Source organism: Perissodus microlepis, chromosome 17 (assembly GCF_051167445.1).
Source record: "Perissodus microlepis isolate ML-2025 ecotype Zambia chromosome 17, ASM5116744v1, whole genome shotgun sequence".
Lineage (NCBI taxonomy): Eukaryota > Metazoa > Chordata > Actinopteri > Cichliformes > Cichlidae > Perissodus > Perissodus microlepis.
In genome coordinates this window covers 8,184,262-8,209,742 of record NC_140477.1, presented here as the reverse complement: position 1 = coordinate 8,209,742, position 25,481 = coordinate 8,184,262, and the positions used below count along the sequence as shown (strand labels likewise).

Sequence of the window (25,481 nt, the reverse complement as noted above, 5' to 3'; positions counted from 1 at the left end):
CATGTGGCAAAGCATCTCTGAAGTGAGGTAGAGATAATTACTGGAAGATATTTACTCAGGCATGCGGACGCACATCCAGTGGCTGTCCATCTTTCCCCCAACCTCCGCACACATAAGCGAGCATGTGATCTGTTCTGCAGAACAGCAGGAAAATGTTCCAGGAATATGAGTGTGTAGTGCAGCAGGTATGTGGAGTGTGTAACAAAAAGACACTGTGGGCTTTAATACTCTGCACCCTCAGGGAGAAAAATAATGACAATAGCTACGAGGCAAAGCCATGAATTCCACGACATGATCTCTCGCTCTCTATTTCTACCGTCATCTCCTCATATCGACTGACTGAACTGAAGTGGAGCCTACGGCCAAGCTGGATCTCTTTGTCAGGAAAAGTTTTGTTCAGGAACATTTTCCTTCCTGGAGTGCCAGGTTTTAAACTTATTCTGTAGAAACATGACATCACTTCTGCAGAAGTAAGACATGTAACAAGGCAAAAAATGCTCCAGAATGAGTAAGAAAAAACAACTGCACATTTTGTGGTTATGAATCACATAAGAAATTGAAACCATAGCTATGTCCCAGAAACAAACAATCAGTGCCAAGTTCATGAACCCACAAAAAGAAGCCTCCAAGCATCCAGCCTCATGTAGTCACTATGAGCCCTACAGAGTTCATGCTAATGGCTTTCATTGCTTAATAATTTCTATAAGATGCTCCAGGAGGGAGGCTCATTCATGAGTAATGTTTGTGATGAAGTATGACTGCAATATTAATTATGACCATACAAAAACCACTGAAAATAACCACAGCACCACTTTTTCATTACATACAAAAGCAAGTGTATTGTTCATTTGCTGATTAAGAAAGGCGTCATGATCTGTTTACATATTTAAATAAACAATATAGACCCATTCATAAATCCATTATTGGCGACTTCATAGCAGTTTTGAAACACAAAAACCATGTGCAAGCTCATGGATGTCTGCAGTTTGGTTAGATTCATTCAGCTCCATTCCTATACATTTATTGTAATAGAGCGACAGACCGTTGTTTTAAGGGATTCGGTTTTGGAGGTGAACTTCAAATTCGTTTTCTCTAGTGAAATCCTTATATAAAGAGTTTATAATATAGTGAGTGTTGTATGTGTCTAGTAAAGTATAACCTAGTTATTGACATGGTCCAATTCTTCACTAGCGAGTGCAAGTGACAGCCCAATACAACTCAACACATCAAACCTCCACGGATAGCAGTTCACTCGCTTTCTTCAGTTGTCAGGAATATAAAACCTAACTCTTAAATCTAATTTCTGCTTTGACACTGTTGAATTATGCACTGGGCGTGCAAGCTAATGGTGTTTCACACAAATGCAAGCTTTGTTAGCCCGATAGCTAGCTGTTGTCTGCTTCACCAGATAAATAATAATAAATAAAAACGAATAAACTATGATTGTGTCTAATAAAAAAGTTTGGTCTCCTCTGTAGATGATAATTTGGTAATGTCATAAATTAGTGCGACTGCTCTTGTGATTTGGTGCTATACAAATACAAGTGAATTGTGTGCAGTCATCGTATCAAAGTTTCTAAAGTTTCGCCCTCACTAAGCGATCCAACGCTGTTACCATGGACCAACAAGTCCATGGTAACAGCGACCTGTTACCATGGACAGGGTTGCATTGACAATCCAACACAATGGGCAGCACATTGAACACATTTTATAAGTGGTCAGAAACTTGTAAATAACTCATGAAAGAATAAAGTTACGTTGAAACCAAGCACACCATTATTTTTCTTGTGACATTACCAATAAGTTTGATGTGTCACATGGCCCTCTTCCTATTGAAAAAACAAAAGTTGTATCCAAGATGGCCGACTTCTAAATGGCCACCATGGTCACTGCCCATCTTGAGGAGTTTGCCCCCTCACATATACTAATGTGCCACAAACAGGACTTTGATATCACCAACCATTCCCATTTTATTACGGTGTATCCATATAAATGGCCCACCCTGTACACAAAACTGAATAATAAAATGACAATGAAAATGACAATTTCTACTGAATCACTGTATCGCGACACCATCGTTATCATAGGGATGTATTATGGTAGGAGTGTATCTTAAGTTATTCTGTGATCACCACCACTACAGGAGACAAGGTAAAGTTTTCAATGAGAACATAAATGCCTAAACATATTGCTGAAGTGCCAGCCAAGGCATTGTTCATTAAACTTAAGCCTTGCAAATTCCTGATTTTGTATTTATAACATTTCTGTTTTCCTTCATTGAAAAACTAGACCTTCTTCCTGATGAATCATTAAGTGGGTCAGATAAAGAGCACCTTCAGTTAATCACATTCACCCTGACTGGAAGTGAAGCTACTTCCAGTCAAAAAAGCAGTTTTGTTCTTAGTAAAATGTTGGACGTGTAACGTGCCTGCTGTTACATAAAACGTGCTTTTCATTACCATATTTTCGCAACACTAGAGAAAAAGAATTGAACAGCCATTCCAAACATTTCCTGACATGACACATAAAAGCACTGTGTCAGAAATGCTCCAGATTCATAATCACCAGCAACTGAACACCAAAATAAATAAATAAATAAATAAATAACCGGTAGAAAGGTGGAAACAGAGTACTGGGGAAATCATAGAAATAGTTGTGCAACAATGAAAAACAAGTTTAAACCAAGCGCGCTGTCTGACTTTGAACATTGTGTAGGCAGGGGGACCTGCAGCTATCCAGTCATCGAACAAGCACTCAGGACAGGTACAAACAATTGGCTTTAGTGAGAAACGCTAAATATGAATATGTATTTGAATTTGTGTCCAAGGACAATCCAAGGGGCACCTTTAAGATATGGTTATAGAAGCTCTCTAGTGCCATGTCTTATTTGAAATGAAATGTTTTTCTTCATGTTAATGTAGGTTTGTAGTGCGCAAGTGTATTACAGTGCAAAAATTAAATCTTATCACGACAGCGTATCAGTACACACTCAATATTCAGAAAATCTCAGCATTCAGGTGAAACTCATTTTATAAAAGTCTCTAATGAATGTTATGCTCAAGCCTCCCAAGCAGGCTCAGTAGATGAAAGAAATTGCCAGCTTAAACAAACTGAAACAAACCTTTTCTCTGGTACTAAACCATATATATACAGGAATTGAGCACATCCGGAGACAATTGAGAGACTTTAGCGCAGTGGATGTTATCAAGTGTTTTCAGTAAGGCTTTGGAATCTGAACCAGGTCAACGAGGGGTCTTTAAATGTTAAAAACTGTGGAAAAAAAACAGCATAAAAAAAAAAGAGTAGTGAGTGAATAGTTCCTGTGGACTGAGTCATTCTGCTCTTCGGGGAAATGAGCTGACTTGAGAATATGGCAGGATGGCAGCATGCATGGACTGCAGGAAAAGGACTCTGCCTCTTTCTCTATCTACCAACCACCACCAATCTTTTTTTTTTACAGTGCTGTTGATATGGTGTTTTGCATTACGCAATAGTTCTGCCCCTCCCATCCTCTGAAAATCAGCACATTCCCTCTCTCACATCCCTTTCTCTACCTCTCTCTCCCTCCCTCCCTCCCTCACTTGTCCTGATATTAATGACACAGCTATCTGAGGCAGCGGCAGTTCCCCTGCGCTCTTTCCCTCCTGCAGACTGCACTCATACACATGCACACACTCTCTTACACCAAATAAGATACTGGACACACATCCACACACTTACACGGGACATCTGCAGGCACACACACATGCACACACATACAAAAACACTACTATACACTCCAAGTTCATATCAGAGGCAGCCACAGACGCTTTCTCTTTACACACACTTATTTAAAAATCTCACAGAAGGATGAGGACAATTGGACTTTGCGTTTGTGCTGGTCTCCTACTTACAGGCACCTTATTACTCAGAATCAGCCAGGCAGCAGACTTTCCTGGTAACTCTCACCAGCGATGGGACTCTAGAGGATCCTACCATTTGGGATTTGAGTCTGGTACTCCCACTTCTTGCCCTGTCAAACTTAGACCTATGGGCCAGTGTGGGAGCTCTGGGGCAGAAGACGGGGAGGACTGCCCTTACCAGATCACTCTGCCTCCCCTCACCATCCAGCTGCCCAAGCAGTTCAGGCTGCTGGAAAAGACGATGAAGGAGCTGCAGAGCCTGAAGGAGGTAGTGAACAAGCTGAAAAGCGGGTGCCAGGAGTGCCGTGGGGCACGGGGCAACGGAGTTTTTGGACACCAGCAGGCAGACCAGATCCCAATTCAGGGGGATGCCGGAGAAAAAGTGACGGGGCAGGAGGTGCAAGGTGGATCCAGCCAAGAGGAGAGGGGAGATGGGATGGTTCCTGGAGCTACTGTGGATGCCGCAAGACCGGGTTCAATTTTTGGGAAACCTGCTCCGAGCCAAAACATGCAGGAGATGCAGGTAAGAGGCAAAGTTAACACTTACAGGAAAAGATATAGGACTGAACCAAGGAATAAATCATTTACCTTACAAATACACTTGGTTGAGCTCAAATTTATCATTTATTCACCTTGATCTAAAATTGTTTTGGTATAGTTCAATACAGTGTGCATTTTCTGCTACATCTGTAGAGCACAGAGGTGTGTACAACATGTGAAATAGTAGCACTGCACCATTTCCTCTGTTTCCTCTGTTCCATTAAAACCCTGCAAATTGTCAGAAAGCCAGATCTTTAGCAGCTTTGCGAAAGTGTTAGGGGACACTGATATGAAGCGCGCTTCATGCTTCCAGTCAGATGCGCCCAGCTGGAATGCAAACTGACCAGATGTTAAAAGACACACAAAGTCCTACCTGGCGCCACTCCGCCAGGGAAAATTTCTGGTACAATAAGCAGGGTGGGAAAATCGGAGTTAGACACCAGCCCAGTGACAGTAAATTTCTGCCGTCTGGTAAGCTTATTGACTCTCACAGCCACTTTGGCAGACAGCCAATCGTAACGCAGACTTTGTTTCCATTCTAAAATTCAAATTGGCTGGTGAAACAATGAAGGAGGCTGGTGACTTTGGTAATCTGCCTGCTTTGTAGTGCGTGCCAAAAATAATTTCCTTCACGCTTGCTCTGGCCTTTCTCAGGTGAAGCTGAATAGGATGTCAGCCAGCCTGCGCAATGCCAGGAACCAAATCTCAGCTCTGCAGGGTCGACTGGAGGGAATCAACCTCCTTAACATGGAGAATGTGCAGGCTATAGTGGACAGGCGGGTGGAGAACATCACCGGAGTGGTCAACAAGCTCAGCTCCAGCTGTACCACCGAATGTCCAGCCCAGACTGGCCCTCAGTGTAAGCTTGCTTTTATTAAGATAATTAATAATAATAATATTCTCTACATTGTTATACTTACCCTCCATTCCTTTGGTCCTGTTATTTTTCGTCTGATCTTGTGATCTGCCCTCTCCATCTTCCCAGTGACAAGGGCTTTCAGTTAAAAGAGAATGTGTTTTTCTGTTATGTTTTATTCTGTTATATCTTTGCCATTTCATGTTTCGCCCCCCCCTTTTCTCTTCTGTTCTTCTCATACATTTTTGTAATCCTTCTGAGCATGATCAAGAGTGCACTTTTCAATTTTTTATTTCCTAAAAAAAAAAAATGTTATTATTGTAATAAAACTCTGTTGGTTAAATACGTTTAGCAGTTCAGGGTTGCAGGGGGATATATTTTCTGGCATAGGCTGTATTCAGTCATTCCTGAGTGGACATTATAATGAACTTCAAAAATAATCAGAGTCAGGGTGTTTCACTTTCACCCAACAAGACCTTTCTTCCTGGGAAATGAAAAGTCAAATCTTCTATGTTGCCAGTGTCCTTGTCAACCACACTCACTGGTCTGTTGCAACATGTCTCCTCCATTACTGATATGAAGAATATTATATATTTAGGTGTAGTCTAGATTTGAGAAATGGAATTTTCCATCATCTTAATACGTACCAAAAGGTTACTGTATTCATTACATTACTGGAGTGGAGTGGCTGGTTCAGAGTAGCCAGTGCACAAATGGACAGAGTGAAATAGCTTTAAGTTGAGCACATACTGCACTGGAGTGAAGCAATAGAACTTGGTTCAAAGTGAGAATTCACTTTAACTCTTACATAACTAACCGAAGTGACCCCTCACTACTCTCCATACGCACAAACTCAAAAAGGGAAGGCAGAAAAAAACCCACACTTGAAAGTAGGAATGCACACATAGTGAAACTCTGGGCCGATACAGATCGACAGTGAAATGCTTTAAAATGTAACAGCATCGCGCTATCTTTGAACAATTAGCCAGCATGAAATTGATTCGAGCAAAATAGATGAATATCACTGACACCAGTAGATGCTGTTGTACTTGGAGATATCAGCCAACAAACCAACACTAGCTGATATCGATATTTTGCAGATTAATCAGTGCTTCCCTGCTTGGAAGTTTTATGACCGTTTAAACATGCCTGCGATATTGTATCTAGAAACAGTGGGGGTTGCAGACTAGCTAAGCAAAACAAATACCCCACTTTACATTGATGTAAAAGCTATTTTGGATGCGAGCACAGTAGAACTGCAGGGCACTTTCAGAAAGCAAATACTATCCAGTACTTCAGTATGAATGTTACACTATATTGGGGCTTTTATGTGGAAAACAGATGTGAGCTTATTTCTAAGCAGATTAGCTGGAACAGTGGTGTGAAGAGAATCCCATCCCTTTCTCTTCTGTTTGCTTCTCCAACTTGCTTCTTTCTCCTTCAAACCTGATCATTTTCCCCCTTCCTTATGCATTTATCCTCAAAGCATCTATACCCTTTCCTCATTTTTCCTCTATTTCATATTTCTTTTTCTATTGACCTACCTCTTACTGTCTCCCCCTCTTTGATTCTCTTTCCTAGTCCCTTCTCTCTGCTTCCCTCCCTGCCTCCTTCTGGAGGTCATGCTCTTGGATGCTCATTACTGCATAAAAAGACAAGCACTCATTATCTCTTGCCAATACCACAAGTAATAATGAAGGCGGCTTTCCTGACACTACAGTAGTCACGGATGGCACCCAGGGTCAGTAGCACTTGTCTTTGTACATCTATCTGCTTTGTTCAGGTCAAGAACTGGATAAGCATCCGACTTCAGCTCAGGAGACTGTGCCTAATGGTGTCTGAATTCCATCCAAATGTAGCAGAAAAGAAACAGCTGCTGTTACTGAGGAAAGCGACCAATACGTTGTGTTAGGGTGTTTCACAAGATCACTCAAATTAGAAATCGCGATAAAAAGTTACTCCAAAAGTTGCTAAATGAACATCTTTTAGAATTTTTCTTGTCTTAAAACTTTAGAACCAGACGCTGATCATGTTCTGCTGCGAGCTCCTAATGGGCAGAGTAAAACAGACTTTCACTGATAAGAGTTTCCTGGTTATTTACCACAATGTCAAAAGTGTTTAGTGAAGCAAAAAAAAAACAACTATCTAGCATTTTAACTAAAGCTACATAAGGCATTTCTGGCAGGTTAAAAAATTGCTGTAAGCCTTTTACACAAACTACACTGACAAATTAAAAAAAAAAAAAACTTTGTGAGGACCATAACCATCATTTAACCCAATGTAGAATTGAAATTTTAACCGTTAATAGGGAGTAAAACTACATTTGTCAAGATGCTGTTATCACTCAAAGTGCTCTAAGCGTTCATTTTCGCTCATTTTGCCAATTTCCATTTTTGCAACGAGCACTGATCTTCACTTTCACTCCTGCAGGAAGCATAGAAATTCATGTCCCTGTTCAGCTACATTAACTCAATCATACAAAATGAGAATAGATGTTCAGTCCTCCATCAAGAACTGCTCGTTTGGAAATTTGGTGTCGGGCAACTTCATAAGGGAAGCACAGTTTTTTTAGTTTCTTTCCATCAAAACTGAAGTAGTATAAGCAGTAGTATGCTATCACTTTCGATACACATTTCCTCAGTTGACATGAGGCATACTTCTTGATAATAATTGTCTTCCTTTTATGAGAATCACTTGTGTGGTCTGAAGTCAAACAGGCAAAACGCCAAGAGTCAAATCAGTCTGTCAAAATGTCATCTATAAAAAGCATGTCAGTCAATATGGCGTGGGACTCATCAGCCTATGTCAGTCGACTTGCCAGTCAAACAAGTGAGTAAGAAAGAAGAAGAATGGGGAAACTTTGCTCTGGTAAAATTGTTTGAACTTTCCCCTCAGAGCAAAACAACATATGAGTCATGTTCCAGTGCTTTGTCTGACTTCTGACTGCTGTGGAATTTGCGGGGAAAAGTCATGACATAGGCTAAAATTGCTGCTTCGATGAGTTTACAGGGCCTTCGTTGTCAAGGTTAGAATAGTAATGTGGGTACCAGTCAGGCTTTTACCTCACGCTGTTTCTCTGCTGTCCACAAACAACAACTCAGAAACGAGTACATCCCCTAGCGGGCTTTGTCCTTTTACACTGTTTTGGGATCATTTTCAGAAATGACACATATCACTTTCCTTGTCCCAGACCAATTAGCTATTAATTTTCCTCAACAGTCACATAGACAGCCCATCAGCCAAGAGTTTTTCAGGAACGAGTAAGTGGCTGATATTAGAGTTATTTAGGTCAGGCACATTGCCAGACGTACTGAGATGGAGATCACTCTTGTCTGTCTCGGGACACTGACTGCCCAGTCAGATAGATGGGGACAAATAGAAAAGAAGATGTAAAGTGGCGACACTGCAGTCAGACGCTGAAAGTGAGTGTGACACTGAAAGAATTTACGGGTCAATTCTTTTGTTGCCAAATGCCGACCGAGCTGTTAAGGTGACAAGGATACATTTCAACCTTGCGATCGACTCCCATATGGAGTGATTTACCATCTGCAGCTATTTTGCACTTGAAGCATTCAAGTGTAATGTTGTCAGAAAACGAAGTTGCTTATTTAGTGAGCAAAATAAATGTTTGTGCTCCATCTGCTAGTTCAGTTCCTTTTAAAATAGAAATACAACTATCCACAGCAACATGCATTTTTCATTCTACAAACACTATTCACTCCCTACACCTGTTTTCCTTCCTATACCAGTACTACTGCTGGGGTATGAGCACCGCCTACCCCAGCACTATTATAATCTACTGCACCTCTAGAGAGATTAAGGACTATGAGAACATTGTATCATCAATGGAGCGCATCTAACACTCAAAAGGAGTCCAACATGCTGCCTGCCCAGTGTCAGGACAATTTAGACCCAAGGTGCCAGTGTGCATGGAGGGGGTATGGCTCTCTAATCCAGTTTTACACTTTCCCACGTTTTAACAAGACTGTTCCATTCACTTCCAAAATCCTAACTGACAGGAGTCTTTGGTCCTTGGTTTTGGATTGATTCTGCGATTAAGCCTGCAATGCGACACAAGGGATGGGAGGAAAAGGTAGACGAATAAGTGGCCAGGTAAAAAGAAGTGCTCAGAATGCATTGAAGGTATACAAAATGGACCTGTGTTGTAGCACGTGGGGAGATTAGAGGAATTTATCCCCTGGCAGAGGCTGTTTCTTCAGTGGTTCTAAATACTATATTTCAGATAAGCATGGATATATTGTGAAATACATATTTCACAATCAGCTTGTTTTTAATGTTATTTTATACATAAGAAATGGTTACGGGAAGATGTCTGACAGGCAAAAAGAATGTGGTGAAGTGGTGTTTTTGTGTTTGAATGCATTCCTCTTAAATGAAGGCAGGGATGAGAAATTCCACACTGGATTTCCTACTAACCTATCTCATTTTCTTTTCTCCAGCCTTCCTCAGCCTCAGGGCCTGTTTCTATTACTGTCTCAGGGAACAATGCCAGACCAAAGTGAAAATATTACTGAATATCATCCAGTAACATCTGCTTATAACTACTCTCCCTTCTCTCTTTCTCACTGCCACCCATGCAGTCATCTTAGCCCCTCGGGACTGTTCAGACTACAATGTGCTGGAAGTGAGGAGGAACGGTATATATCGTGTGACACCTGACGCTCGCAATGGGACGTTTGAGGTATTCTGTGACATGGAGTCCTTCGGAGGTGGCTGGACTGTGATACAGCAACGCCTCAATGGGTCCGTCAGCTTCAACCGCACCTGGGCTGAGTATAAGAAAGGCTTTGGGAACCTCAGGTTAGTTATTTTCTTTACCCCTCCTCCCCCACAATTGGGCATTCCTCTGATAATTTAGCTCCTAGAGGAAACAGCCAATGGCTTCTGCTGTACCGGATATCAGGATAACGTATAGGCAGGCAAAGCCCTCCTGGGGTCTGTACGACAAAGCATGCTCAGCATATCCAGGATATCTTTTCCTTATCTTGCTTCACTTATTCAAACATCAGCAATCAGCCTAAGCAGTCACGCAACGGTGGTTATGAACTGCATAAGTAAACCCAGAGCTTTCCAATATATGAACGCATTCACTCAAATTAGTGTTTAGATGTGTATATACTACAGTGGTTGCCTTATTCTTTCACCTGGAGGCCTAGATGTCTGAGAGCCATGTTCCCCAACAATATATTAAGGCTAATAGAACAATAAAATGGTTTCAAAATGGCCTGCAGCAAAGGAAAAAGAAAATGAAGGAACAACATTGCTTTTAAGAATCTAGATTTATTACTGAGGTTCATCGAGTAAAGAAAAAGATCCTAGATGCCTAGATCCTTTTGAAAAACCTTTAGGTCCTCTTACTATCTGTGCACCAAGGTCTAAGCGATCCTCCAAGAATGGTGATCCTATTTTCCAAGGAACTGATTGGTCAGTAGATGGTGATTTCATACATGTGGACCTCTTATCTTGACCATAACCTGTTGTGGAGCAGGTTAGGTCTGCAGCACAAGTTACCATGGTGATAGTAAGACTCAAACTGCTTTTGCAATACTGAAAACACAGGGTTAAACTCGAAGTTACCAGACGTTAAGCCCAAAAACTGCTTCTTAGTACAGGAATCTGTCCAGTTATTGTTTACAGTCTGAATCTGAATGTGTATAAACCTTTTAAAAAGCTAATAAAAGGCTTAATCCATACACTTTTCCCATAGAAATAGCATTAGCTGTCAGAAGCAACAGATAAAAGAAACAAAAACATCCCCTTTTGAAAGACATTCTTAGAATAACAAAATGTGCCATGCATCATGTATATCAGTGAAGCCTTAAGCCAGTGAGAGCAAGGTTCTTTGTTCACAGAGAAGCTTCAAAGTTTACGCTGCCGGCTTGCAAACAAACTCCTTACATAATGTATCTGGTTGCAAATGCAACGACTGACACTGAAAACTCTTTTTTAATGTCATGTGACATAGTGACATTAAGCAGGTCCAGCCAAGGTTGGACAACTTTTTTAATTAGCATGCATTGTTTTAAGTCAAGCCTGTATCATTTTAAGTCAGCACTACACACTACTGCATTAAGCCAAACTCAACTATTTTCTGGACCCTCATTACACTAGAGCCTACCACATGCTCATCTAACTAGCTGCAAGCTATACAGTTTGAAAGAATACACAAAAACAAGCAGTTTGTTCAATGTATTTATTTTTTGTCTTGCTAGTAGGAAATTGTTCATCTATACTGTTCTTTTACCAGTGAATTAGAGCTCATTTAATGTCATGTGCTACAGAATACTTTTACCAAAACCTGAGAGAGTCTAATCCCTCAGTACTTAGGAGCTAATGATGCACACCTGTTCTTTATATCACTGTTTGTTCAACATCTGTTTTCATTATCAGTGATTGATTATCATGCATAAAACTAAGGGGAAGTATAGAGATATTTAAAAAAGATCAGAACTTTTTCTGTGTGTTTTGGTCTTTGGTCCACATGATAACACTGTGAGTCTGCCATATTTGTAGTGCTGTTGTATGTACAGGAAGGACTGTTATACCCAAAGTATTCAAAGTGGAAAACCCAAGTGCTGCATTCCATCATGCATTGTGTTGAAGTAAAAAAGACAGAGTAAAGAAACAAAAGAAAGCAGAACACTAAATAAACTGCCACAAAGTATTTAGATTCATCAACTTGAGGAATTACACTCTGTTCAATGCACTTATCTGAAATATGCACGTTATTAGTCACTTATCTAACCGATGTTGATCTATTCTGCTCTAACTGTGTGACAGCGTTGATGTAACGAGACAGAGAAAATGAGGCAAATATTATCAGAAGCCATTTTTCCATTTTGTTATTGGGCTCGCTATTTAGCTTTCTACATAAAACTCCTTATACAGGGAGTAGAGAGTAGTGAATGATCACAAGTACAAAAACAAAATTTTTGGCTCGTGACATAAGGCCAACAAGAGTTTATGGCTTTCAGGTCAGGGTAATACTGCCTGTTGGTTTGGCATGCTCTTAAACCCCATTCATTTCATTTTTATCTTTTTGTGCAGACTTATTTACTTAGCAAATGAAGGAGAAAAGGCACCATTTTCAAAAGAAGACTCAAGTTACATGTGGACTAGGCGTTAGGGAAATGATGACCACAGTAGATGATCTGACCCCATTTCAACTGATCATAAAGTTGCAGATATAAAACAACCTTCTAAGCATGTCTGAATATCCAGCATTAAACTCCCACTAAAAGAATGTCTCCTCTCCTCCTCTCCTGTTTTCCTCTATTGGAGTACACATGCATTTTGCTAAAAAAAAAACAACCTATTGAAATTCTAACCCAGTATGTGAGCTTTATATATATATCAGCATGCCTCATTTTGTTCCTTTCTATCCTGCAGAGGTGAGTTCTGGCTGGGCAATGACCATATCCATTTGCTGACAAAAGCAAAAGATATGATTCTGCGTATCGAGCTAGAGGACTTTGAGGGTGTCCGGGAGTATGCAAAGTATGATCAGTTCTATGTGGCCAATGAGTACCTACGCTACCGTCTGTCTGTCAGTGGATACAGGTACAGGGTTCACTTCTGCACATGCAATATTTCTCACTCTCAGTTGCTGCTAGAACACCTTAAACTGGAACAGCACACCTTATATATCAATGTCTCATTACAGTGGGACGGCTGGGAATGCCCTCAGTTTCAACAAGCACTTCAACCACGACCAGAAGTTCTTCTCCACACCCGACCGCGACAACGACATGTACCCCTCTGGGAACTGCGGCGGCTACTACAGCTCCGGCTGGTGGTTTGACGCCTGCATGTCTGCCAACCTCAACGGGAAGTACTATCACAAGAGATACAAGGGAGTCAGGAACGGGATCTTCTGGGGAACGTGGCACAACATGTCGACCGAGTACTACCCCACCAACTACAGGCAGGCCTTTAAAACTGTCAAAATGATGATACGGCCCAAGAACTATGGTCCTTAAAAGGACAGGTAAATATTGGTGAGTGCAGTCATGCAGGCAAAGACAAAGAAAATGGAAGAGCAAGTACATAAGGACTCATACACACATACACTCACTAGTAGTCATGCATTTACACATTTACACATGCGTACGTGTGCACCGATAGGACTATAAGTAGTTTGGTGCATTAATGATAACAATAATTGTGAAAAATTTAAGTGTGCTATTACTTTTCCACTCTAGTGAGTGTGGCCTTCAAAATGTTGGATTAAAATGATGATAATAAAGGACAATGGACTATGAACAATGATGGACTAATAAAATTTATTTATTTATTTTTAAAAAACCTCCCATGCAGTGTAGGCCAGCCTCCCACGTGGGCCATAACATTAAATTGAGGGTTACCAGAAAATATTTTTTCACTGGTCTTTGACATTTTTTTTTCTCTTTCTGTCCTGCTGCCTCCTGCCATAAACCCAGCATAGAAACACAGCACAGCACATACTAGTAGTAAAAACTAATGAGCTATCACTTTCTCTGCTGTAAATGATTTTGTAATTAACAGCAGCCACCCAAGTGAGGTATACGAGAGCTGATGATACAGTTTTGAGTGGGTCCGATAATCATTACGAAAGACTTCAAGCTGGAGAGTCAAACTGTTAGAAAAATTACAGTCAGTAATAAATGTATAGCTTTACTTGGCCCTTCTCTGGCATTTATCTCACTGCTCTGGGGCAGCTTGCCGATTTATCATTACCCCATACCACAGAAGACATCCCAGTATAAATACGCAGCATCCAATAAATTTCTATTGAGTCATGTATGTGTGTGCATTCTGCATTATTGATGTTTTACTAGATTCTTCTTGAGAGCAGCCACGAAGCAGAACATTGCAGTGAGGAAAAAAAATGTGTTTCCAAGCTTTGGATGCACCGAATTACTGCACACTTCTCTATGCCATAATCTGTAAAATCCTCTTCTTGTACAATACTGCTATCTAATGTTAGGAAACTGTATAGCACCATTTATTTCATTTTATACACACTGTAAATGGGAAGGATTGGGGAAAGAAATGCTTCACTATGAGGATGTGTACAGTATTTATTTTACTTTGAGAGGTATGATAGCTTTTATATGATACAATGGTCATGCAGTACAGAGTCTAATGATTGATGACATTTGAGTAATGACAAGGACTAGGCATAATTGTGATCATTCATAGTAAATATCTGCGTAAAATTGGAATTCTTTGTGTGTATCAGATTGATCTTTTCTATCATTCATATTCAGCTGTTGTGCCAATAGATATGCAATTTTTATATTGGGGGAAAAAATTAAATTAATATTCCATGGCTGTGTTGCACATTTCAATGTTCGGTCGGTTTAAAATCCTTTTCATGCCTGCTCCACTTGTGTACTGGAATCGCCTTTCAAACGAATGTATACAAAAAATGTATACAAGTTTCGCATGAGTGTCTTTGAAAGTGTCTGCCGTCTAGTGTCCGAGGCTGAATGAGGCTTGTAAAAATGCAGGATGAGGTGCTGCATGCCCATAACAAATGGGTTTATGAGGTGTTGAACCAATAAAGCCACTAAATAAAAGGCAGATTTCACATTGGCTTCGCAGAAGATGATAAAACTGTGGGACTGTGACTTTACTGTCTGTTTACTGTCTGTGATGATAAAGTTAATAAAAGTGTTGTGCTCATTCACAGGATGACTTCAAGTCCTAAATATTCACTTTTTCCCCACACTTAATGTTTATGACAAACACTTTAACGCACATTATGTATGTGCAATACTTTGATATCAGAAATTAAATTGCAAAAGAATGGAGGAAATAATAGTCCTGAACATTAGCCTTGTGCAAATACATGCATCTATATCATATCTGATACTATTTTCTTTTCTTTTGAGTCATGACAGTTAAATCTGCCACTATAACTATCAAATAGGGATGTTTGTCTTTCTGAAAACAATTTAAAAATGCCATTCACAAAATAACAACATAACAATGCACATGATTGTTACCTCTTCTAAACACTGGGAGGCAGGACTAGCAGAGACCGCTATGGAGGCTGAGGGCTGCTTTTCTGGGAGTGAAGCATCGGGTGCAACGGCCACTAGAGGGGTGTCCTCCTCCATTCCCTTATCCTCATCTTGCTCTTCCACTTCAACTTCTGCACTCTGAGGCCTGCATTCTGTCTCCTCCTCGGATGGATTCACTAGTGATTGGATCAAAACATAATAATATTTAGGACAGAAACACACTAAACAAACATTAGTATCCTACAGGCTGCGTGGGACAGGAATCAGAAAATATGTAAACATTTGTTACACCAAAGTCCTGGCACACAGTTTCAACATTTAATGGCCTTCCCTATGCTTGCTAACCAATAAATAAAACATAAGACTAAAAGTGGGCAGCACAGCGGTGCAGTGGCTAGCACTGTTGTCTCACAGTAAAAAGGTCCTGAGTTTGACTCCACTATATGGGCGGGGCCTTTCTGTGTGGATTATATACGTTTTCACCCCGTGTTTGCGTGAGTTCTCTCCGGGTACTCCGACTTCCTTCCACAGTTCAAAAACATGCAATTAGTGGGGTTAGGTTACCTGTCAAAGGTGTACCCCGCCTCTTGCCCTATGATAGCTGGCATCGGCTCCAGCCCCACCGCGACTCCGAGAAGGATCAGCGGAAGAGGATGGATGGATAATTAGAAGTTTTGTATGTGCAGAACACACCGAATTAGACATGCAAAAGCCTGCTTTTATTCTGAAGGATTACGCTTCCGCCGGTGAACACCGGAAATCAAAATCAATAAATATTCTTTTTAAACGTAGATCCCACAAAGTAATTCGTGAGCACTGTCCTAAACATATTCAGAAAATTTTAAGATCATGTATATTATTAGACCTGTAAACGTCACACAGAAAGCGTACTTTTTCGAAAAACGCAAAAATACCAAATTATGACAGCTTATCGGCTATAACTGGTGCTAAGCGGCTCCAGCTTAGTTTCTGCTTCTAAATTCTGTTAAGGCACACGAGAAGGCCATAAAAATAGAAAAAAATGGGCTAATGTGATACAAAAAGGTGTATACAACATAACAATACAGCACAAGTGTACAACAAGTGTGTTGTTCATTTAAAGCATGCAGAAACTTACTTATTAGCCAGTTTACTTGCTGTGTCCGGTTTTTTGGTGTTTGTTAGATAAACAAGGAAACACATTCCTTATTGTTATATCTCTGGAGTCTTCGCAGGCCTTTAAAAAAATTTTTTTTTTAATAATTTCACAGCCAATCTCAGCAAAACCCAATCACCGACTTTTCACTTTCTTGGTGTGTTGTGGTTACCATAACAACGACGCTATACGTCCACCTTAATATAAGGAGAAAGCCTTGAATTATTTCACCTTTACTGAAAAGTAATGCACAAGCTATGGTTATTTTTTCTACTTATCTACCGTTTTCTCCTGTTTTGTTAATACACAAAAATCCCAACGGACTTCATTCAATCCGAGAATTAAAAACAAAAAACAAAACTCATTTTACACTTGCAGCGCATGTCCTGCAGATGGCGTTAAATTACAGGTTAATTAAGCTTTTTTTTTTTTTTTTTTATCTCTAGCGCTTAATCGCCATGTGTAATAAAATTGGCTCCATGAAACAACATCAGTGGCCAGCTGGCTGAACACCCTGAACTGGTGAGTGTTGAAAATCTTAAAATGATATCCAGGGTGAAGGATGGCAGACATTCAAAGTCATTGTTCTCCTGTGTTGTTGAAAATTTTTTTTCCCACAGTGGACTGTGGGAGGTGGCATGACCCATAACTTATTCCCGGCAACAGCTGCTGAGATGTGTTGTCTCAGCAGTGCATGCTGGTATGTGAGCCATTCAAGATGTCCCATTAGGAAAGGATGTGATATTACAACAAAAGTTGTGAGTTTACTGGCACCAGGAAAGAGAAACCTTCTTGGACTTCATTTCTTTAGGGGCTTGGCAATCCTCAAACATTTGTTATTTGTTGAATTTTATTTTACACTTACTTGGCATGTCCAATATGTCTATTGGCTACACACACACACCACAAAAAAACAAAAACCAACTCATCTTCTAAGTGTGAGTTCTTTTTTTGTCTAGAAAAGTCATAAATTGTGAATAGTAATGCAGTCATGTGCATTCACAATGCCATGTGTGCACCCAGTGGAGATGCAGATTCATACATCAAAGCCCTGACAACACACACATATACTTTATTAGGTAAATGTTGCTAGTAGGGTTGGACATAATTTTGCTTTCAGATTCAATGCTGGAAACATTCCTTTAGAGATTTTGGTCCATATTCACATGATAGCATTATGTACATGCTGCAGATTTGTGGGCTACATATCCATAATGCTAATCTCTCAAATCTCAAAGGTGCTCTATTTGATTGAGATCTGGTAACTGTGGAGACCATTCGAGTACAGCGAACTTATTGTCATGTTCAAGGCCCCAGTTTAAAAATCATCTGAGTGTCAGACAGACAGCAGGAATACAAAAGAGGACCCAAAAGCAGACTCAATAGACTGTTTCTTTCTTATTAGCAACACTTCATTGAACACAGGGATCACTGTAGTTAAAGCAGGGCAGTGAGAGGTTTTACATGTGTGTGATCCACTATGAGGCAGTGATGAGTCATGTCTGCACACAATATTTGCAAAGAGGAGCGATGAATGATTGTTTACTTGGTTTCGCGGAGAGCTGGGTTTCCTAAGGGTGGTGTGGTTTTCCAGGTGAGTGTCAGAGAGTGTGACTGAATGAGTGAAACAAGATGTCCAACATTTCCTTTTCTTTCTCAGACTGATGGGGTGTAGTGGTGAGCAGGAAGGCAGGCAGGTGAGGTATCTTACCTTTTCTTTTTGCTCCCGACAGCCGAGGAAGAGTGAGCAGCAGAAGCCAGCAGGTGAGTGCTTGAGAGGTATCCAGTAGGCAAGGAAGACCAGTGTCAGAGGAAATCAGGGGAATGATTGAAGAGTGTGACTGCTGATCCAAGGCCAAAGATGACACCATCAGCTAAAAATCTGCCAGAATGTTGAGAACTGAGCTGGTCCTAAAGTACAGCCTGGCTGATTGCCATTCTATCAAGCTCAAAGTAGTCTGGGCAATCTCCTCTGATCTCTGGCAGTCAAATGGGATTTTCAGCCAGAGAACTGCTGCTCAGTGGCTATTTCCTTTTTTCCAGACCATTCCCTGTAAACCCTAGAGGGGACTGTGCAGGTAATTGACAGTAGAACAGCAGTTTTTGAAATCCTCAGACCAGCATCTGGCACCAACAACCATTCCACATTCAAAGTCACTTAAATCAGCTTTCTTCCCTATTCTGATGCTCAGTTTGAAATTCAGCAGGTTGTCTTGAGCATATCCAAACACACTGAGTTGCTGCCATGTGACAGAGCTGATTAGATATCTGGTATAACACGCAGTTGAACAGGCCTAACTCATGAAGCAGCCCGTAAGGGTTGGTTAGTGAATGCACACAAACAGAAGCTGCCCCTTCAAATGTGCAGTAATACTTACATTCAGATATGTACTAGACTTTTCACTGGCATCAATACAGCAACAAATTTGCCTGTTACTCATTTCCACATGATGTCCCACCAACTGATAGAAAGTTGGTTATTCAAAGGTTTTTTTGTCCTCAAAGTCATCAGCTAAAATGAGATCTTTCTAATTTGTGACATTTATTTATTTTCTGCTACAGATATAACAAAACAGGGGAAAGGATCAGTGACAACAGCATAGCCCATATAAGTAAAAAGCTGGAGAATGGAAGGATAATAGCACCCGCACCCCCTTAAAGAACAAAATTCACTTTTTAGCTTAGTTGCTAAGCAAACATGTCAATAACTTAATAACCACCCCTTCGTTAAATCTAAATAAATCTTCTAGTACTTTGGAATAAACGTGTTTGACACAGTCACCTTTCCAAATTAACGCTGAAAAGCTTCCAACAGTCTGGATATGTTATCTCTCCAGTCCTGGCAGGATTTAGTTTATTTTGGTATTAAAAAAAATGTCCCTAGGTACACCATATTTGGGTAAATAAAACATGACCCTAAAATAATCTGTTCTCGGGTGAATAAATCAGGATTGCCATGTATTGTGGGAATTTGTGCATAAAGCTGACATTTCTTTAGTTGTTGAGCTAGTCAGTGCTTTACATTGGGGTGGGGGGGCTCCTTTGACTTCGTTCATATTTTGCTGATGTAACTAACTTTTCAAGTGTCAAAATATGCTGACTACATATGTTATAAAAGTCTGTTCCACCATGTCTTCTCATCAACCTAACCATAATTGCTGGCTGAGGATTTATGAGTTAGATTTTTTTTCACCACAGTTCAAAGTAACTCCTGTAAAGTTCGACAATCTACAACAGATGTTGATGATGCATGTTGTGTCAGGCAACACGGGGGACTTAGCAAGGCAGAAACAAGGATTACACACTACGTGCAAGTGATCAAGATCGGATTATGGATATCGATGCTAGTCTTGTGTGAAGGAAAATAAACATCCACCTTATTAAGATGTGAAATACTCAAACAAAATCTACGCTGACAGCAAATCCGAGCACAGTCGGGGTGCCGGGGGTATTTCCTTCTCCTCTCTTGCGTTTTGTAAAACATGCAATGTGCATGCATGTCCCATCTGTGTTTGTTTGCTCCAGGGCTCACGTACAAATCAGGTCATAGGAAAAAGTGACTTTTATGCAACATGCAGACTCCAGACCCCTGTTTTATTGCAGTACTGTAGTCACAACAAATGCAACTTGGGGATTTGGTGTAATCTTACAAAACCCTTCACCACCATAACCCTCGCTTTCCCTGTTGGAAAACAGCTTCTAAATAACTTAATTAACACACACACACTCAACGTGTGTTGTCTGTACATTTAGTGTCCTGTTAGCTTTTTCTTGTCCAATAACCTTGTAGACAACAACCGGAGACAGTTTTTGAACAGACGGTGAAACCAGCTTTTGTGCAGTCGTTTTTAAAATAAAGTTTGTGCCCATGAGAGATCTTTACCTGAATTTTAATGATATAATAAGATGCAACAATATTGCACAAGATGATACGTGTTGTTGTGATTACTGTAATTTGCTTCACTCCCGGGATGGAAACTTAATCCAGCTTCCTTTTGTCTTTAATGTTGGATCAAACTTCATACTGCTGAGCTGGCATTCGGTGTAAATATTTTTGCAGCATCAAATCTCGGTTGAGCAGACTACTTAAAACATAAATCACTGAGGAACTCAGAACTGCTGTTGGCACACGGTGAGGCTGATGTCATTATTCAGAGTCTTGGTGGGATCTCTGTGGAGATTCCGGGATATTGTTCCATAGTGAGTCAGTGGACAGAGAGAAGGCTCAAAGGAAAACTGTTCTGCTGTAATGCAAACCGTAAGACCCCCTTCAGCTTGAACCACTGGCTCTCATAAAAAAAAAGGGGGAAAAAAGAAAAGAAAATCAGCTATATTGGACAACCTTGAATGTGTTTTCAGTATGTCTACAGGAACTGGCAATTGGGGCCATATGTGTGAGTCAGTATCTGTGTACATTTTAGGACACAAGCATGATCTTTAAAGAATGTTTAATCATTCATTTGTATTTTATCATTTGCATCTTTGAAATGTAGCCTCTGAAGTATAATATATCAAAAGATTTACATGTGATGTCCTTATCATGTCAAATCAATCAGATATGCACTTTTCATTTACAGCTTTACCTTTCTATGCTGGATTACACAATACAGTTTACCACACCTATTAATTTTCCTATTGGGCCACATGAGAAACTTGGACAGTTGTTGAGGACCGCACCAACAAACTGATCTTAAGTCTGCTCAGTATTAATTTGATGTATTCATAAGCTTACTGGTGCGACCCATCACAACAGTTCCAGTTTATCATGTGGCCCAGTGGGGAAATGAATTGCCCACCCCTGCCTTACAGGAGGCACTGGATCTTTACTTGGATCCTTATGGCTGTCGAAATATTGAAAACATTCACCATTAAAACCTGTCAAAGTGCTTTACTCGTTCATTTCAAAGAGAATACTTCAGTTATTAATACTACTAACCAACATCTGGTGTTTGTGATCACAAATATTTAAGGTCTTTGATTGCTGAGACTTGTCATTACAGGCTTTTTGGATGAAGTAATGTCTTCATAGATTCACTCATTTAGAAAGTCTACAAGCAAAGACATGTTAGAAATAGAATTATATTAGTTTTAACATGTTTTAGGGTCATTTTGTGGTATTGTTAAAGTAAAATTTTAATGGTATGAGTCTGTTCCTTACTTTGATGTCTTTTTTTTGCCATTTTAGGCTGCTGTGTGTTCCTCAGAAAGCCTGTTCCACTTCTAAGAGAATTAGCTAACGTTTGCTGGTGCGCATATAACAAATATCGACTCATCTGTCTTTAGCCATACTTTTGTACTTGGAATCTGATGGAGATACTTTGCACATGCATTTATATTTCTTCTACTCAGGCCTGGTGAAGCCCCTCAGATCTTGCACAACAAACAGATTTGAACAGGAAGTGGGAGGGACATTTCAGGCAAATATCCAGACGTTTGTGCCAGAGATGGCCGTACGTAGGACAATCTTTCTCAATGATATGATGCATATCCTAGATTAGAAAGAAAATCTGAAACAGAGCCTTTAGAGACAATTAAGAATTCCATACACTGATCCTATTTTTGGAACCTTTTTGGATCGAGCATCCACCGTTCTAAGAGTATAAATTTTATATCACAAGAAAACAAAGAAAAACAAAATAGTTATATATAGTATATATTCGTACCATCATGTTAGTTTATACTTGGTAGGAATTTTTTATGCACTTCTACCATTAGACACTTTGCTGATACACTTTGGAATTTGTTTTCACTTTTTTTGTTTTTTACATCAGCAATTTTGTGTTTTGGATTTCTATTGTGTCTACTCATAAATAAATGCCTTCTCCCGCCACATAAATTCCCTCAATTAGATAATCCAGCTCATTTACCCCGTTTATGCATCAAACAATGACTGTATTTATACTTGGTGCATATAAATGTTAATTCCTGGAGCAAATCGATGGAAAAAGCATTGTTTAAACGATAATTACACATCTTTCTGGGGGTAAAGAATGCTGGCCTAGCTCGCCACTAATTGAAAGGCTGAATCTACTTCAGTTATTGCCTTTCACTTTAAATGGCCACTCTAATTATATATAAAACTGGAGTCTACTAACTCACTGTCTTTGTTCACACAAAGGTTTTGGGATTGTAACCGGAGCCGTGTGTGGTAAAGAAAGTAGATTTCATCCCACAAGTCTTTATAGAGGAGAACGGTGTAGCAAAAAACCCTGCTATCAACAACAGGAGATCAAAGTAATTCATGCCATTATATGCAGTCGTGTGAAAAAGAGAGTTTTCACAGGACTCCACGCAGTCCTTTGAAAAACAAAGCACTGCTTCAATAGGAATTAAGAAGTAGCAGCCAGGTTTTGCTAATCAAATGCACTTGATTAACTGATCATCAGTAATTGTGTCAGTAAATCCTTATAAAAGCAGAAGTTTTGGCAGCTTGCCGGTGTAGAGTCTTCAGGTGTGTGTTAACACAAGGCAAAGGTAAATACAGGAAGAAGGTGTTGTGTGAGAAAATGGAGAATTTATGTTCATTTCACTGCTAGTTGCCGGCGCAGACTTTTGCACTTTTATTCTACTTTTCCGCACGTTCACACCATAAACGAAACACTCTGGAGTTTGTTTGGAAAAGTACCGAGGCCACCTCCTCCAAAGGGTCTCAGTTTCAGTTGTTTTGGTCCTCACCAGAGTGCGATTACTGTGTTCACACCTGCACAAACGAGCTGCACCAAGGGGGAAAATGAAGTTTGATTTAACACACTCAGACGCCACAGGCCTCGCTTAACATGTTAAATGCTAAAGTTCATGACAGTACAATCAGAAAAAGAGTTAACTGAAGAACGGCTTGTTTCAAAGCATTGCCAGCAGAAGGCCGCTCCTCTCTAAAAAACATTACAGCCTGGCTTAGGTTTGGAAAGTTCAGTCTGTACAAACCACAAGACTTTAAACTTTGGTCTTCCTCTGACAGACGAGACCAAAGTGGAGATGTTGGCTATAATGCACGGCACCATGTTTCTGTACAAATACTTCATATGTACCAACTGTCAAGAATGATGGCGAAGGGTGATTATTTAGGCTTGTTTATCAAAATATTCTAGAGTTGAATGTGAGACGAATCTGTGCTATAACCAAAGCTTAGCCAAAACTGGCTCATGCAGCAGGACTGAAAATGAAAATAATCATGGTGTCCAGTCTTCAATGTGATTGAAATGTTGTGATAGGACCTTAAGAGAGCTGTGCATAGATGAATGCTAACAAACTTCAATGGACTAAAGCAACATTGTAAAGAAGATGTGGCATAAATTCCTCCACAATGATGTGAGAAACTGATAAAGTCATTACTTCTAATTCTTGCTACTGACTGCCAATAGCTACTGAATCATGGAGTGTGTTTATTTTTCATTGGACTGCAAAGAGTTTCCATAGAGAAAACTCCTATATCCTCAGTTTAAACATTTGTCTGTAAAGCTTGGATTGAAGTTGCAGCCAGTTAATTGATTCCAGGTATCTGGACCCCCCCGACCCCTCCTCACTCCCCATGACCTTTGAAGTGGATTTCCCCCAGGACACTACAAAATGGCCTTGGGGATTAGAGTGAAATTACCACAACCTTCCAGTTTCCACTAGGGAAGGATAAAGGGTCCCCTATCTATTTTATGGCTTCCCAGAGACCTGTATAAATTTTACAACCAAGGATCTTGAGGTTAAATCGGAATACTGCTAATAGCAAATAGGCCACGAAAATATGTAAAGTTGAACAAAAATACAAGGACAAGTTGAGGACGAGTTAAACTAAGTGCCACTAAAACCACTTTTACAATGTAGCAAGTTATCTTTGTTCATTCAGAGAAGCCTGTACATTGTAACCACCGTATGAGTCCTGGCTTGATATAGTGTGTATAGGGTTTACTTAAATACACAGACAGAATTTGAGCTTGTGAAACCTTCACTGCACATGGTTTTTTGTTGTCTTCCTTTCAGCTGTCATTCTTCTCTCTGCTGGACACATAAAAGAGTGTGTTTTGTCTCCTATGACCCTTATGTATAAGCAAAGGTCAGAGAAACAGCCAAATAAATGGATACATGTAAAACCTTAAATTAAAATGTAAAAATGGTTGGAATCAGAATAGGTTTGCTGTATTGTAGCCACAATTTAATCATTACGAGTTTTCACAGTGCAGTGTAATAAATTAAAAAAAAAAATCACAACAGACAGAAGAAAGTGGAAAAACACAGTAATTGATGTCTCGTCACCACAGGCGAAATTTAATGACCTGCTAACATCTGTAGCTGACCCCTCCTTGAGAGTATCAGTCTCCTTTATTGCTAACACTGGAATGCCCTGTGAGGAAAGTGGGTAAAAGAAGGAAAGAAAGAGCATATGATGTGTGTCTGTGGAGTGTAATTTGGCTTCTATGAGTGTGACACACTGACAAGGATGGAAACAATTAGCTTCATCTGTTCACCAGATCTAGAGGATAGCCTCTCTTTACATACATGGTCGCGTCTTAGAATTGTGTGTGTGTGTGTGTGTGTGTTTCCCGCAGATCCACTGGAGAAATCCTCCAGGACCGTCTGGCTTCCTTCCCTTTTATCCCAGCCACAGTCGTCAACAGGCAGCCACATCCTCGCAAACGCTGCCCTTGCTGGTCAAGCTGGTTAAGACTATGGAACATCTAAGATACAAATCTTCTCCTACTGTTTTCTATTTCTATCATTATAAATTCCTCATGTCCCTCATGATAAATCAATTTCTCTGTTTCTGTTTCTCTGTTTCATTTATCAACACATATTACACTACATGAATTCCCTGCCAGAGACTGAGCCCTAGTATTAGTCATCTAATGCTAACCTGCACCATAAGGTTTAAGGTTAACCCGAACTTGTCGTAACCTAAAACCAAATCTTCAACCTAAAATTACATTTGTAACATGACAGGGACTTGCTTTATGTCCCCAAAAGGAAGGCAAATACAGATTATGTGACTGTGCACACAATGAAAGTAAGCACCTGCCTTCACAACATCTACC

At 40.1% G+C, this 25,481-nt stretch overlaps 2 protein-coding genes across 2 annotated transcripts in view; one reads left to right on the top strand and one right to left on the bottom strand.

Moving 5' to 3' along the window:
* Positions 1 to 16,611, bottom strand: part of ccdc146 (coiled-coil domain containing 146) — a 55,016-nt gene extending 38,405 nt beyond the window's left edge. The window contains exons 1-2 of the mRNA XM_084910192.1: positions 16,444 to 16,611; positions 15,309 to 15,502 (exon numbers count right to left, since the gene is read on the bottom strand). Coding sequence (XP_084766318.1) covers positions 15,309 to 15,502; position 16,444 — 195 coding nt within the window. The 5' untranslated portion in view covers positions 16,445 to 16,611. The remainder of the gene's footprint in view (positions 1 to 15,308; positions 15,503 to 16,443) is intronic.
* fgl2a (fibrinogen-like 2a) lies at positions 3,597 to 14,989 on the top strand. Its single transcript, XM_084910194.1, has 5 exons — positions 3,597 to 4,425; positions 5,097 to 5,301; positions 9,900 to 10,119; positions 12,709 to 12,879; positions 12,983 to 14,989. Exons 1-5 carry the CDS (start codon positions 3,850 to 3,852, stop codon positions 13,296 to 13,298), a joined length of 1,488 nt encoding a protein of 495 aa, XP_084766320.1. The 5' UTR covers positions 3,597 to 3,849; the 3' UTR covers positions 13,299 to 14,989.
* Positions 16,612 to 25,481: the final 8,870 nt, after the last annotated feature.

Excerpts from the sequence above, each read along its gene's own strand:
- fgl2a (XM_084910194.1), top strand. The coding sequence starts at position 3,850 with ATGAGGACAATTGGACTTTGCGTTTGTGCTGGTCTCCTACTTACAGGC. Across the intron at positions 4,426-5,096 it reads AAAACATGCAGGAGATGCAG|GTGAAGCTGAATAGGATGTC; the intron begins GTAAGAGGCAAA and ends GGCCTTTCTCAG. Across the intron at positions 12,880-12,982 it reads CTGTCTGTCAGTGGATACAG|TGGGACGGCTGGGAATGCCC; the intron begins GTACAGGGTTCA and ends GTCTCATTACAG.